The sequence below is a fragment of the Pan paniscus genome, chromosome 7 (assembly GCF_029289425.2).
Source record: "Pan paniscus chromosome 7, NHGRI_mPanPan1-v2.0_pri, whole genome shotgun sequence".
In the NCBI taxonomy this organism is placed as follows: Eukaryota; Metazoa; Chordata; class Mammalia; order Primates; family Hominidae; genus Pan; species Pan paniscus.
The window spans coordinates 117,396,195-117,410,415 of record NC_073256.2 but is presented as its reverse complement, the minus strand read 5'-3'; the positions used below and the strand labels follow the sequence as shown (position 1 = coordinate 117,410,415).

At 37.5% G+C, this 14,221-nt stretch overlaps 1 protein-coding gene across 8 annotated transcripts in view; it reads left to right on the top strand.

Moving 5' to 3' along the window:
- The window catches only part of RGS22 (regulator of G protein signaling 22), a 146,719-nt gene that overhangs the window by 44,921 nt on the left and 87,577 nt on the right, over positions 1-14,221 (top strand). For all 8 annotated transcript variants that reach the window (XM_055116778.2, XM_055116777.2, XM_055116781.2 and 5 more), the window contains 2 exons: positions 88-249; positions 9,819-9,993. In XM_055116778.2, the coding sequence (XP_054972753.1) occupies positions 88-249; positions 9,819-9,993 (337 nt within the window). The remainder of the gene's footprint in view (positions 1-87; positions 250-9,818; positions 9,994-14,221) is intronic.

Genomic DNA, 14,221 nt, shown 5'->3' with positions numbered 1-14,221 from the left:
CTGAAACATTTCAGAAGTGAAAACATTTTGGTAGTTGAATATTCTACCAATGTGTGTGTGTATATATGGAAATGTGTTTTATTTCAGACATCTTGAGAAGATGAAAAAATGCTATCTAGTGAGCAATGGAGATTACTACCTTTCTGCAGAAATCTTATCAAAATTTAAACTGTTAGATGGATCACAGTGGAATGAAGAGCATTTAAGAAATATTCAGTCTGAAGTTTTAAAACCTTTACTTCTGTATTGGTAAGAAAACATGAATCAGTCACTTGCTTTCACTTTCCTTACGCCAGTTATGAGTTATACTTTTTTTGTCTTACGGATATATAACTTATGGAAACATAAAATGACAAGACTATTGTATCTTTGGCCTTCTTTAAGGTACTTGTCCTTTAGATAATTTGGATGTTTGGGTGACTTTAAATCCATAATAAGGTGGGACAGTATTTAAGTTGCCTTTTAACTTTGGTGAGCATATTCTTTTTTTTTTCAGCAGAATTTACGTTTTATTTATTTATTTACTTTTAACTTCTATTTTAAGTACAGGGGTACATGTGCAGGTTTGTTACATAGGTAAACTTGTGTCATTAGGGGTTTGTTGTATGGATTATTTCATCACCCAGGTGTTAAGCCTTATATCCATTAGTTATTTTTCCTGATCCTCTCCTTCCTTTCTATCCTCCACCCTCTGATAGGCCCCAGTGTGTGTTGTTCCCCTCTGTGTATCCATGTGTTCTCATCATTTAGCTCCCACTTATAAGTGAGAACATGATATATTTGGTTATCTGTTCCTGTGTTAGTTTGCTGAGGATAATGGCCTCCAGTTCCATCCATATTCCTGCAAAGGACATAAACTTGTTCTTTTTTATGGCTGCATAGTATTCCATGGTATATATGTACCACATTTTCTTTATCCAGTCTATCACTGATGGGCATTTAGGTTGATTCCTTATCTTTGCTATTGTGAATAGTGCTGCAATGAACATACACATGCATGTGTCTTTATAATAGCATGATTTATATTCCTTTGGGTATATACCCAGTAATGGGATTGCTGTATCAAATGGTATTTCTCTTGTTAGGGCTTTGAGGAATTGCTGCACTATCTCCCACAGTGGTTGAACTAATTTACACTCCCACCTACAGTGTATAAGTCTTCCTTTTTCTCCACAACCTCATCAGCATCTGTTATTTTTTGACTTTTTACTAATAGCCATTCTGACTGGCTTGAGATGGTATCTCAGTGTGGTTTTGATTTGCATTTCTCTAGTGATCAGTGATGTTGAGCTTCTTTTCATATGACTGTTGGCCACATGTATGTCTTCTTTTGAAAGTGTTCATGTCCTTTACCTACTTTTTAATGGCTTTTTTTCTTGTAAATTTGTTTAAGTTCCTTACAAATGCTGGATATTAGATCTTCGTTTGATGCATAGTTTGCAAAAATTTTCTCCCATTCCATAGGTTGTCTTTTCACTCTGTTGATAGTTTCCTTTGCTGTGCAGAAGCTCTTTAGTTTAGATAGATCCAATTTGTCAATTTTTGCTTTTGTTGCAATTGCTTTTGGCATCTTTGTCAGGAAATCTTTGCCTGTGCCTATGTCCTGAATGGTATTGCCTAGGTTGTCTTCCATGGTTTTTATAGCTTTTAAGTTTTACATTTAAGTCTTTTTGTGTTAATTGTTGTGTGTGGTATAAGAAAGGGATCCAGTTTCAGTCTTCTGCATATGGCCAGCCAGTTATCCTAGCTCCATTTATTGAATAGGGAATTCTTTCCCCATTGCTTGTTTTTGTTGGGTTTTTCAAAGATCAGATAGTTGTAGGTATGTGGTCTTATTTCTGCATTCTCTATTGTTTGATTGGTCTGTGTGTCTGTTATTGTACCAGTACCATGCTGTTATGGTTACCATAGACCTGTAGTATAGTTTGAATTTGGGTAGTGTGATGGCTCCAGCTTTACTCTTTTTGCTTAGGATTGCCTTGGCTATTTAGGCTCTTTTTGGTTCCATATGAATTTTAAAATAGTTTTTTCTAGTTCTGTGAAGAATCTCAATGGTAGTCTAATAGGAATAGCATTGAATCTATAAATTGCTTGGGGCAGTATAGCCATTTTAATTATATTGATTCTTCTTATCCATGAGTATGGAATGTTTTTCCATTTGTTTGTGTCACCTCTGATTTCTTTGAGCAATGTTTTGTAGTTCTCCTTGTAGAAAATTTTCACCTCCCTACTTAGTTGTATTCCTAGGTATTCCTGGCTATATTGCTAGCTATATTCCTAGGTATGTTTTTTGTGGCAGTTGTGAATAGGGGTATGTTCCTGATTTGGCTGTCAGCTTGGAGCACATTCTTCTATATGTGACATTTTTATGATTGGTATTTCATAAAGTTGGGGTGTGTGTGTGTGTGTGTGTGTGTGTATATATATACACGTAGCTAAAGTTGCAGATTTATCATCTTAATAAACTTTTTTTGAGTATTACTATAGACTAAGTGCTATGCTGAGAATACAAGGGTGAAACATGATCAAATCCTTGTGGTCATAGTGTGATGGGAAGAACATACATGTGACATTAGTATAATAAAAGAAAGTATGGTAAATGCACAGGATATAGAGAGGAGGTAATATTTTACCTGGGAACTTGAGGGACTTGAAGCAAGGGAAAGAGAATGGGCATAGTGGAAAAAAATATATACCATTTGAAGATCGGTGAATTGTTCCATGTGAGTGTGATCGATCTGATTGTGTCACTTATCTACAGTAGACTTTTTATTTTAAGATAGTCAAAGAAGGCTAAGCATGATGGCTCATGCCTGTAATCTCAGCACTTTGGGAGACTGAGGCAGGAGGATCACTTGAGGCGAGGAATTTGAGACCAGCCTGGGCAACACAGTAAGACTCCATCTCTATTTTATTAAAACCATTTTTTTAAAGAAAAATTAAAAAAGAAATAATACAAAGATATACTGTGTATCTTTCATATATTTTTCCCCAATGGTAACATCTTGCATAACTATAGTACAATATCACAGTGAGGACATTGACTTTGATACAATTTCTTTGTTATTTTTCTCTCTGGAAGATCTGTCCAATGCTGAAAGTCAGAGGTTGAAGTCTCCAGCTATTATTGCATTGGGACCTATCTCTCTTTGTAGTTCTAATAATATTTCCTTTATATATCAGAGTGCTCCAGTGTTGGGTACATATATATTTAAAATTGTTATATCCTCTTACTGAATTGACCCCTTTATCATTATGTAGTGACCTTCTTTGTCTCTTCTTACAGTTTTTGTCTTGAAATCTGTTTTGTCTGATAGAAGTATGGCTACTCCTGCTTTTTTTTTTTTGTTTCCATTGACATGGAACATGTTTTTCCATCCCTTTATTTTTAGTTTGTATGTGTCTTTGTAGGTGAAGTGTGTTTCTTGTAGGCACCATATCAATGGGTCTTGTGTTTTCATCCATTCAGCCACTGTGTCTTTTGATTGGAGAGTTTAGCCCATTTACATCAATATCATTATTGATAAGTAAGGACTTCTGCCATTTTGTTGTTTTCTGGTTGTTTTGTGGTGTTCTTTCTTTCCTTCCTTCCTTCCTATCTCCCTTTAGTGAATGTGATTTTCTCTGTTGATATGATTTAGTTTCTTGCTTTTTATTTCTTGTGTATCCATTGTATGTTTTTTGGTTTGAGGTTACCATGAGGCTGGCAAATACTATCTTATAATCCATTATTTTAACCTGATGAGAACTTAACACTGCATAAACACACAAGCAAAAAGAAAACTTCTTTAACTTTGTCATCCCCACTTTTAAATGTTTTGTTGTTTCTGTTTATATCTTACCGTACTGTCTATGTCTTGAAAAGGTGCTGTAATTATTAATTTTGATTGGTTCATTGTTTAGTCTTTCTACTTGGTATAAAAGTAGTTTACATATCACTATTACAGTGTTATAATATTCTGTGTTTTTCTGTTTACTTGCTATTTATTACCTGTGTGTTTTGTACCTTCAGATGATTACTTATTGCTCATTAACATTCTTTTCTTTCTGATTGAAATACTCCCTTTAGCATTTCTTGTAGGACAGGTCTTGTGTTGATGAAATCCCTCAGCTTTTGTTTGTCTGGGAAAGTCTTTATTTCTCCTTCATATTTGAAGGATATTTTTGTTGGATATACTATGCTAGGGTAAAAGTTTTTTCCTTCAGCACATTAAATATTAGGTTGGTGCAAAAGTTATTGCAGTTTTTGCCATTACTTTTAATATGTCATGCCACTCTCTCGTGGCCTATAATGTTTCTGTTGAAAAGTCAGCTGCTGGATGTATTAGAGCTCCCTGTATATTGTTTATTTTTCTTGCTGCTTTTGGGTTCCTTTCTTTATCTTTGACCTTTGGGAGTTTGAGTATTAAATGCCTTGTGGTGGTCTTCTTTGGGTTAAATCTGCTTGGTGTTCTATAACCTTCTTATATTTGGATATTGATATCTTTCTCTAGGTTTGAGAAGTTCTCTGTTATTATCCCTTTGAATAAACTTTCTACCCCTATCTCTTTTCTACCTCCTCTTTAAGGCCAATAACCCTTAGATTTGCCCTTTTGAGACTGTTTAGGCATGCTTTATTGTTTTTTTTTTTTTTTTTGTCTCTTCTGTGTATTTTCAAATAGCCTGTCTTCAAGCTCACTGATTCTTTCTTCTTCTTGATCAATTATGCTGTTAAGACTCTGATACATTCTTCAAAATGCGAATTGCATTTTTCAGCTCCAGAATTGCTGCTTGATTCTGTTTAACAATTTTAATATCTTTGTTAAATTTATCTGATAGAATCTTGAATTTCTTCTCTGTGTTATCTTGAATTTCTTTGAGTTTTCTTAACACAGCTATTTTGAATTCTCTGTCTGAAAGGTCACATATCTCTGTTTCTCCAGAATTGGTCCCTGTTGCCATATTTCATTCATTTGGTGAGGTTGTTTTTTCCTGGATGATGTTGAGCTAGTAGATGTTCTTTAGTGTCTGGGCATTGAAGAGTTAGTCCATTCTCATGCTACTAATAAAGGCATGCCTGAGACTGAGTAATATATAAAGGAAAGAGGTTGATTGGACTCACAGATCCATGTGACTGGGGAGGCCTCACAATCATGGCAGAATACAAAGGAAGAGCAAAGGGATGTCTTACATGGCAGCAGGCAAGACAGCTTGTGCAGGGGAACTCCCATTTATAAAAATCAGATCTCATGAGTCTTATTCACTACCACAAGACCAGCATGGGAAAGACCCACCCACATGATTCCATTACCTCCCACTGGGTTCCTCCCATGACCCATGGGAATTATTACAATTCAAGGTGAGATTTGGGTGGGGACACAAAGCCAAATCACATCATTCCTCCCCTGGCCCCTCCCAGAAATCTAATGTTCCTTTCACATTTCAAAACACCATCGTGCCTTCCCAGCAGTCCCCAAAGTCTTAACTCATTTTGGCATTAACTCAAAAGTCCACAGTCCAAAGTCTCATTTGAGACAAGGCAAGTCCCTTCTGCCTATGAGCCTGTAAAATCAAAAGCAAGTCAGTTACTTCCTAGATACAATGGAGGTACAGGAATGACGTAAATAAACCCACTCTAATTGGGAAAAATTGGCCGAAACGAAAGGGCTACAGGCCCCATGCAAGTCCAAAATCCAGCAGGACAGCCAAATCTTAAAGCTCTGAAATGATCTCCTTTGATTCTATGTCTCACCTCCAGGTCATGCTGATGTGAGAGGTGGGTTCACATGGTCTTGGGCAGCTCTGGCCCTGTGGCTTTGCAGTGTATGGCCTCCCTCCCAACTGCCTTCATGGGCTGGCATTGAGTGTCTGCGTCTTTTCCGGGCACACAGTGCAAACTGTTGGTGGATCTACCATTCTGGGGTCTGGAGGATGGTGGCCCTCTTCTCACAGCTCCACTAGGCAGTGCCCCAGTGGGGACTCTGTGGGGGCTCCAACACCACATTTCCCTTCCTCACTGCTCTAGCAGAGGTTCTCCATGAGTGCCCTGCCCCTGCAGCAAACTTCTGTCTGGATATCCAGGAGTTTCCATACATACTCTGAAATCTAGGCAGAGTTTCCCAAACCTCAATTCCTGACCTCTGTGCACCTGCAGGCTCAACACCATGTGGAAGCTGCCAAGGCTTCAGAGGGACTTGCACCCTCTGAAGCCATGGCCCAAGCTGTGCCTTGCCCCCCTTTACCCGTGGCTGGAGCAGCTGGAACACAGGACACCAAGTCCCTAGGCTGTACACAGCAGGGGGACCCTGGGCCCCAGCCCACAAAAACATTTTTTTTCCCCTAGGCCTCCAGGCCTATGATGGGAGGGACTGCCGTGAAGGTCTCTGACATGCCCTGGAGACATTTTCTCCTTTGTCTTGGCGATTAACATTTGGCTCATCATTACTTATGCAAATTTCTGCAGCCAGCTTGAATTTCTCCCCAGAAAATGGGTTTTCTTTTCTATCGCATCATCAGGCTGCAAATTTTCCAAACTTTTATGCTCTGCTTCCCCTTGAATGCTTCGCTGCTTGGAAATTTTTTCCCCCGGATACCCTAAATCATCTCTCTCAAGTTCAAAGTTCCACAGATCTCTGGGGCAGGGGCAAAATGCCACCAGTCTCTTTGCTAAAACATAGCAAGAGTCACCTTTGCTCCATGTCCCAACAAATTCCTCATCTCCGTCTGAGACCACCTCAACCAGGACTTTATTGTCCACACTATCACCATTTTGGTCAATCCCATTCAACAAGTCTCTAAGAAGTTCCAGACTTTGCCACATCTTGCTATCTTCTTCTGAGCCCTCCAAACTGTTCCAACCTCTGCCTGTTACCCAGTTCCAAAGTTGCTTCCACATTTTCAGTATCTTTACAGCAGCACCCCACTCTACTGGTACCAATTTACTGTATTAGTTCATTCTTATGCTGCTAATAAAGACATACCCGAGACTGGGTAATATATAAAGCAAAGAGGTTTAATGAACTCACAGTTCCACATGGCTGGAAAGGCCTCACAATCATGGTAGAAAACAAAGGAAGAGCAAAGGGATATCTTATATGGCAGCAGGCAAAAGAACTTGTGCAGGGGAACTGTAAGACTTATTCACTACCAGGAGAACAGCATGGGAAAGACCTGCCCCCATGATTCAGTTACCTCCCATTGGATCCCTCCCATGACACGTGGGAATTATAATTCAAGGTGAGATTTGGGTGGGGACACAGAGCCAAACCATATGAGGTAGATATTGTAGTCTTCACTACCTGGGCTTTTTTGTACCCATCCTTCTTGGGAAGGCTTTCCAGATATTTGAAAGGACTTGGGTATTGTGACATAAGCTGTATCTGCTTTAGGGGGCACCCTAAGGTTAGTAATGCTGTTGTTCTTGCAAACTCATAGAGGTACCTCCTGGATGGTCTCGGACAATATCTGGGAGAATCCTCTGGACCCCAAGTGGAGACTCTTGTTCTCTTCCCTTACTTTCTCCCAAATAGAGTCTCTCTTTCTGTTCTGAGCCACCTAAAGCTGGGAGTGGAGTGCAGCTACCACCACTATGACTGTGCTGGGTCAGATCTGAAGCTAGCATATCACTGGGTCTTGCCCAAGCCCTGCTGTAACCACCCCCTGGCTACTGTGTATGTTTGCTCAAAGCCCTGGGCTCTACAATTAGCAGGTGGCAAAGCCAGCCAGGCTTGTGTCCTTCCCTTCAGGGTGGCAAGTTCCCACAGGCCCTAGGTGGGTCCAGAGGTGCCATCCAGGAGTCAGGGACTGGAGTCAAGCACCTTAGAAGTCTACCTGGTGTTCTATTGTACTGCGGCTGAGCTGACACTCAAAGCATAACTTGTAGTGCTTCCCACTGTTCCTTCCCCTTTCCAAAGGTGGAGGAGACTTATCCCACAACCACCATCACCATGGGCCATGAGGAGTTCTGCCAGCCATCCCATGTATGATTTATATGATAAAAGTCTATAGATATGCCCCCTTACTGGTTGACATGCAAATAAGTAATTTTGAATATTTCCAAGTCTGCAAGTAAAGGTTCTGAAACACAGTATAGAATGACCACAGAGATCTATACCAAATGCTTTCTGATCCTAAACTAATTATGGACTTTGGATTCTTTTTCACTCCCAATCTGTGTTCATATCAGGAGAGATATCCATCTTTTTCCTATTTTATTTTTAAAATTTTTAAAATTTTCTTAGAGACAGGTTTCACTTTGTCAGTCAGGCTGGATTGCAGTGGCATGGTCATGGCTCACTGCAGCCTGGAACTGCTAAGCTCAAGTGATCCTCTCACCTCAGCTTCCCAAGTAGATAGGACTTACAGGAACATGCCACTATGCTCAGCTAATTTGAAAATTTTTTCTGTAGAAACAAGCTTGGTATGTTGTCCAGGCTGGATTGAACTCCTGGCCTCAAGCAATCCTCCCACCATGGCTTCCTAAAATACTGGGATTACAGGTATGAGCCATCATGCATAGTCATTCTTCCTATTTTAAAGGGAAGTAATTTTCTACCAGGCCTTGAAATATGGAATAAGAATTAGTCTTTGGGCTGTGGCATTAAGGGGAAGACCTGGTCCAAGAAGCAATTAGCAGCAGGCTCTTACAGCTGGAGTTAACCCTATATCCAATAAAGTGTTAGCCCACATACTGAATACCATGATATCTATCCAATTAAGTGTGGCCTTAATATTGTGCCAGACATTCTTTTCCCTAAGTTTCTGGCAGTAATGTTGGTCTTTGATTTATATAAATTGTTGTAAAATTAATTCTTACCTTCAAATTTAAGGCTTGAAAATAAATAGTATGCATTATAACCTACTTTAGTAGCATACTTAAGCATTATAAAAATGTTTATAGGCCAGGCGCAGTGGCTCACGCCTGTAATCCCAGCACTTTGGGAGGCTGAGGAGGGCAGATCACAAGGTCTGGAGATCAAGACCATCCTGGCTAACACGGTGAAACCTGTCTCTACTAAAAATACAAAAAATTAGCCGGGCATGGTGGCACACGCCTGTAGTCCCAGCTACTTGGGAGGCTGAGGCAGGAGAATTGCTTGAACCCAGGAGGCAGAGGTTGCAGTGAGCTGAGATCGCACCACTGCATTCCAGCCTGGGTGACAGAGCAAGACTCCGTGTCAAAAAAAAAAGTTTATATGTTTTAAACGTTAATTTTATTCTAACAATTTTTATTATAGATAAATGCCAAAGTGCTTTAAAATTATCCCAAGTACATTTTATATTTATTTTACTAGAAACTGTAAGTTGTTTTAAAAATTCCTTTATGGATAGACAGATTCTTTCCTTCCTTCCCTCCCTCCCTCCCTACCTCCCTTCCTTCCTTCCTTCCTTTTTTAGATGGAGTTTTGCTCTTGTCGCCCAGGCTGGAGTGCAATGGCACAATCTCGGCTCACTGCAACCTCCGCCTTCTGGGTTCAAGCGAATCTCCTGCCTCACCCCCCTGAGTAGCTGGGGTTACAGGCGCCCGTCACCATGCCCAGCTAATTTTTATATTTTTAGTTTTCTTATCAAGCAGCTAATAATTTGAACATAATTTTACTTATGATGTTTTTCCCAATGTATATTGCCTTTTTGTATGAGTCAATGGGATTGCAGGCAGCTGACATATCATAGAAAAATATTTTTTCAAGGCTATGCAGTAGAGAAAGAAGTAAAAGTTGTTAGAAAAGAGGTATGGCAAGACTGTTAATTGTGAGCACAGCTATTATGTATTTTGTAGGCTTTTCATTTTTGAGGCTTGTTGTTTAGTTCAATCTTACATTTATTTTTCCAATAAACAGGGCACCAAGATTCTGTGTTACTCATTCAGCCTCAACAAAATATGCTAGTGCTGAACTGAAATTCTGGCACCTCCGTCAAGCAAAACCAAGGAAGGATATTGACCCTTTTCCACAAATGGCAACCCTCTTGCCATTAAGACCCAAATCTTGCATTCCACAGATACCTGAGATCCAGGTAGGGTGTACATTCATGCTGTGATCTCTACTAAGTTTGTAGTAAAATATGTATGCTTGAGTGTTTGTGCACTGATAATTTTCATTATAAGCTTTGTTGTGATTTTTGCTAATGTACAAGCTGCAACATTTAGGAAATAAGAAAACCTACAGTCTGTTCTCTACCAAGCAGCCAAAGTGAGCCTTTAAAAATATACAATCATGGCCGGGCGCGGTGGCTCATGCCTGTAATCCCAGCATTTGGGAGGCCAAGGCAGGCAGATCATGAGGTCAGGAGATCAAGACCATCCTGGCTAACACGGTGAAACCCCGTCTCTACTAAAAATACAAAAAATTAGCAGGGCGTGGTGGCGGGCGCCTGTAGTCCCAGCTACTCGGGAGGCTGAGGCAGGAGAATAGTGTGAACCCAGGAGGTGGAGCTTACGGTGAGCTGAGATCGCGCCACTGCACTCCAGCCTGGGCGACAGAGCGAGACTCTGTCTCAAAAAAAAGAAAACATATAAATATAAATATATATATAAATATATATATACATTTATATGTATTTTTATATTTATATATAAATATAAATATATATAAATATATATACATTTATATATATTTTTATATTTATATATAAATATAAATATATATATAAATATATATATACATTTATATATATTTTTATATTTATATATAAATATATAAATATATATTTATATATAAATATAAAAATATATATTTATATATAAATATATATTTATATAAATATATAAATATATATTTATATATATAATTATATATTTATATATTAATATATATGTTTATAAATATATAAACATATATAAATATATAAAAACATTTATATATAAATATATAAATATATATTTATATAAATATATAAATATATATTTATATAAATATATAAATATATATAAATATATGTATAAATATATAAATATATAAATACATGTATATATTATATATATTTATATTATATATAAATATATATATAATATATTTATATTATGTATAAATATATTATATATATTATATTATATAAAAAATATATATAAATATATATATAATATATATAATATAATATATATTTATATTATATAAATATATATAAATACATATAATATATATTTATATATAATATAAACTTAATATATATATATATAATATAAATATATATAATATATATTTATATGTAATATAAATATATATAATATATATTTATATGTAATATAAATATATAATATATAAATGTATATATATAATATAAATATATATATAAAAATATATATAAAATCATGTCACTCATCTTCTGAAAATTCTCCAGTGGTCTTCTTTTTCACTCAGAATAAAATCCAAAGTCTTTACACAGTTGTATAAGCTCCTGCTAACCCTCTGACTTCATTTCCTACCACTCTAGCTTACTGCATTCCAACCACATTGGTCTCCTTGCTCTTCTTTGAAGACACCACAGAAAAATCTCCAGGGCTTTGTGCTTGCTGTTTGCCTTGCTTAGAGCACTCTTCCTCCAGATATGCAGATGGCTTTCCCTCTCACTTCCTTAGGTGTCTGCTCAAGTGCCACTTAATCAGAGAGGCTATTCTTGAGGCTTATTATTTCTATATAAGCACACTTACGTAGAATAGCACACATACCTTCCATCACTATCTATACCCTTTGCCCTCCTTTATTTTGCTTTACTATATTTATTACCATGTGATTTATCTATTTATTGTCTTTTACCTCCTACTAGAATGTAAAGAACTTTTCTTTAAGTGCATTTCACCAGTGCCTAGAACAGTGCCTGGCACATAATAGTTGCTGAGTAAGTATAAATTGAATGAATGAGTGAGACGTAGCAATAGCTGAATTATAAGTCATGAGCATTTTTTCAAATGGGGAAAACAGTACAAAAATATAAAGGGGGAAAGTTCAAAAAGAGAAGAAAAGTTAAGTAACTTTATAGAGAAGAAATAAATAACCCTACATTTTGGCATAGAGCTGCAGTAACTGTAGATACGACCTGTGTTTCAGAAGTAAAGAGCCTTATTAATCATGGTAGCCCTTAAAGGTGTCACCTGTTAACTGTTATTGGCCATATAGTCACATACAACCTCTTGGAAAGATTGCTTTATATTCAGGATGTCTTATTTTAAAAGGCAGAAGATATATAATGTGGTTTTTAAAGTTTTACTTCCACAAGCAGTGTTTTAGAGCTGGAGGGACCTTAACCCTGTCTGTAGTTTAACCCTGGAAACATTAGAATCACCTGCAGAACTGTTCAGACATACAGGGGTCCCGCCTTCAGAGATTCTGATTTAATTGATCTGGAATGGGTCAGGGTCACTCTGTAAAATCAGGGGGTTGGCTTACAACTGAAGTTCTCAACGCTTCCTGAACATTAGAGCCACATTTTAGAACCTGCAACTTATTAAGATTCTCAGGTGATTCATATGTGAAACACTGCTGTAGACTGGTGGTTCTCAAGCTTTAGCATTCAGAAAAGTCAGCTGAAGAGCTTGTTAAAATAGAGATTCCTGGGCTTCACCCAGAGATCAAAATCCAGTAGTTCTGGGATGGAACCCAAGGACTCATTTGCTTTTCTTTTTTTCCGTTTTTTTTTTTTTTTGGAGATGGAGTTTCGTTTTTGTTGCCCAGGCTGGAGTGCAATGGCATGGTCTCGGCTCACCACAACCTCCGCCTCCCAGGTTCAGGCAATTCTCCTGCCTCAGTCTCCCAAGTAGCTGGTACTACAGGCACCCACCACCACGCGTGGCTAATTTTTTTTGTATTTTTAGTAGAGATGGGATTTCACCATGTTGGCCAGGCTGGTCTCGAACTCCTGACCCAGGTGATCTGCCCACCTTGGCCTCCCAAAGTGCTGGGATTACAGGCTTGAGCCACCACGCCTAACCTCATTTGCATTTCTAACAAGCTCTCTCCCTGGTGATGCTCTTGCTGCTGCTTTGGGGACCACATTTTAAGTTAATGTACTTTAGTGCACGAATGTTTCCTCATCTTGGAGCTGTAGTACAGGGAGCACATCATCTGATAACATATGAACATTTGTACAAACAACGTTATTAAGCTGAAAAGAAAGGGGGAAGAAAAAATAAGTGACGTGCTTGATGAAAGGAACTCGAATAAGAGAACAATGCCAAAGGAGTGGGTAGAGATTAGCTTGTGTGAAAAAGTGGTATAAACCTGACTTCTCATCTGTTGTTTTCATTTGACTTCCTGAAAATCATTACCATATGCTGTCATTGGTGTTATCTAGTTGGACAGCTCATTCTGGTCTCACTGTCTATCTCCTTGGCAGAAAATACTCTAAGGAATAGAGCTCAATTCCATTTTATTTTTCCATACAGAAACTAAGGTATAACTTATATACAGCAAAATTCACCCTTTTTAGTGTATAGTTCTGTAAATTTGGACAAAAGTATACATTGTGTATCCACCATCACACTCATGCTGGAGAGCAGTTCCTTTATACCGCCCTCTGCTACAATCCACTGTGACCCTTCCTCAGGCTTTTTTGTTTTGTTTTTGTTTCCCCACCCATCCCCATCAGTTACTTTCTGGGTACTTCTAGCTTTCACCTAAGCCAGCAAGCTCAAAAAGTCTAATATAGGCCTTTGTCTACATGATATGTTAATTTTTTTTATTTTAAGAAAACTTAAAAAATTATTGTGGTAGAAAACATAAAATTTGTCATCTTAATCATTTTTTATATGTATGGGTTCAATAGTATTAGCTATATTCACAATGTTGTGAAACAGATCTCTAGAACTTTCTCATCTTGCAAATATGACTCTGCCCATTAAAGACCAACTCTCCTTTTCCCCATCCCCACAGCCCCTGGTAACTACCACCCTACTTTCTGTTTCTATAAATTTGGCTACTTTTGTATTATATACTTTTAATAATAAGCTCAGCCTCTTGTGGTAACTCTCATTTATAGAGTGTTGTTTAATGTCATGCTGTGTTCTGAATTACTAAAACAGATGTAAGCCCTTATATATGGGAAGTTATATATAGAATATACTTGTTATTAATTTTCTTTATAGAATTCTGAAAAAATTATTAGCAGTTATTACATAGAGTATATATAAGGTTTTATTGTTTGTTCTGGATAATAAAACATTAAAAGTATATTCCTTGCTTTCTTGCAATGTATATAGTATTCTAATGGAAGTTGACGTATTAGAAAAGTTTTGTATGTTTGTTTTTGA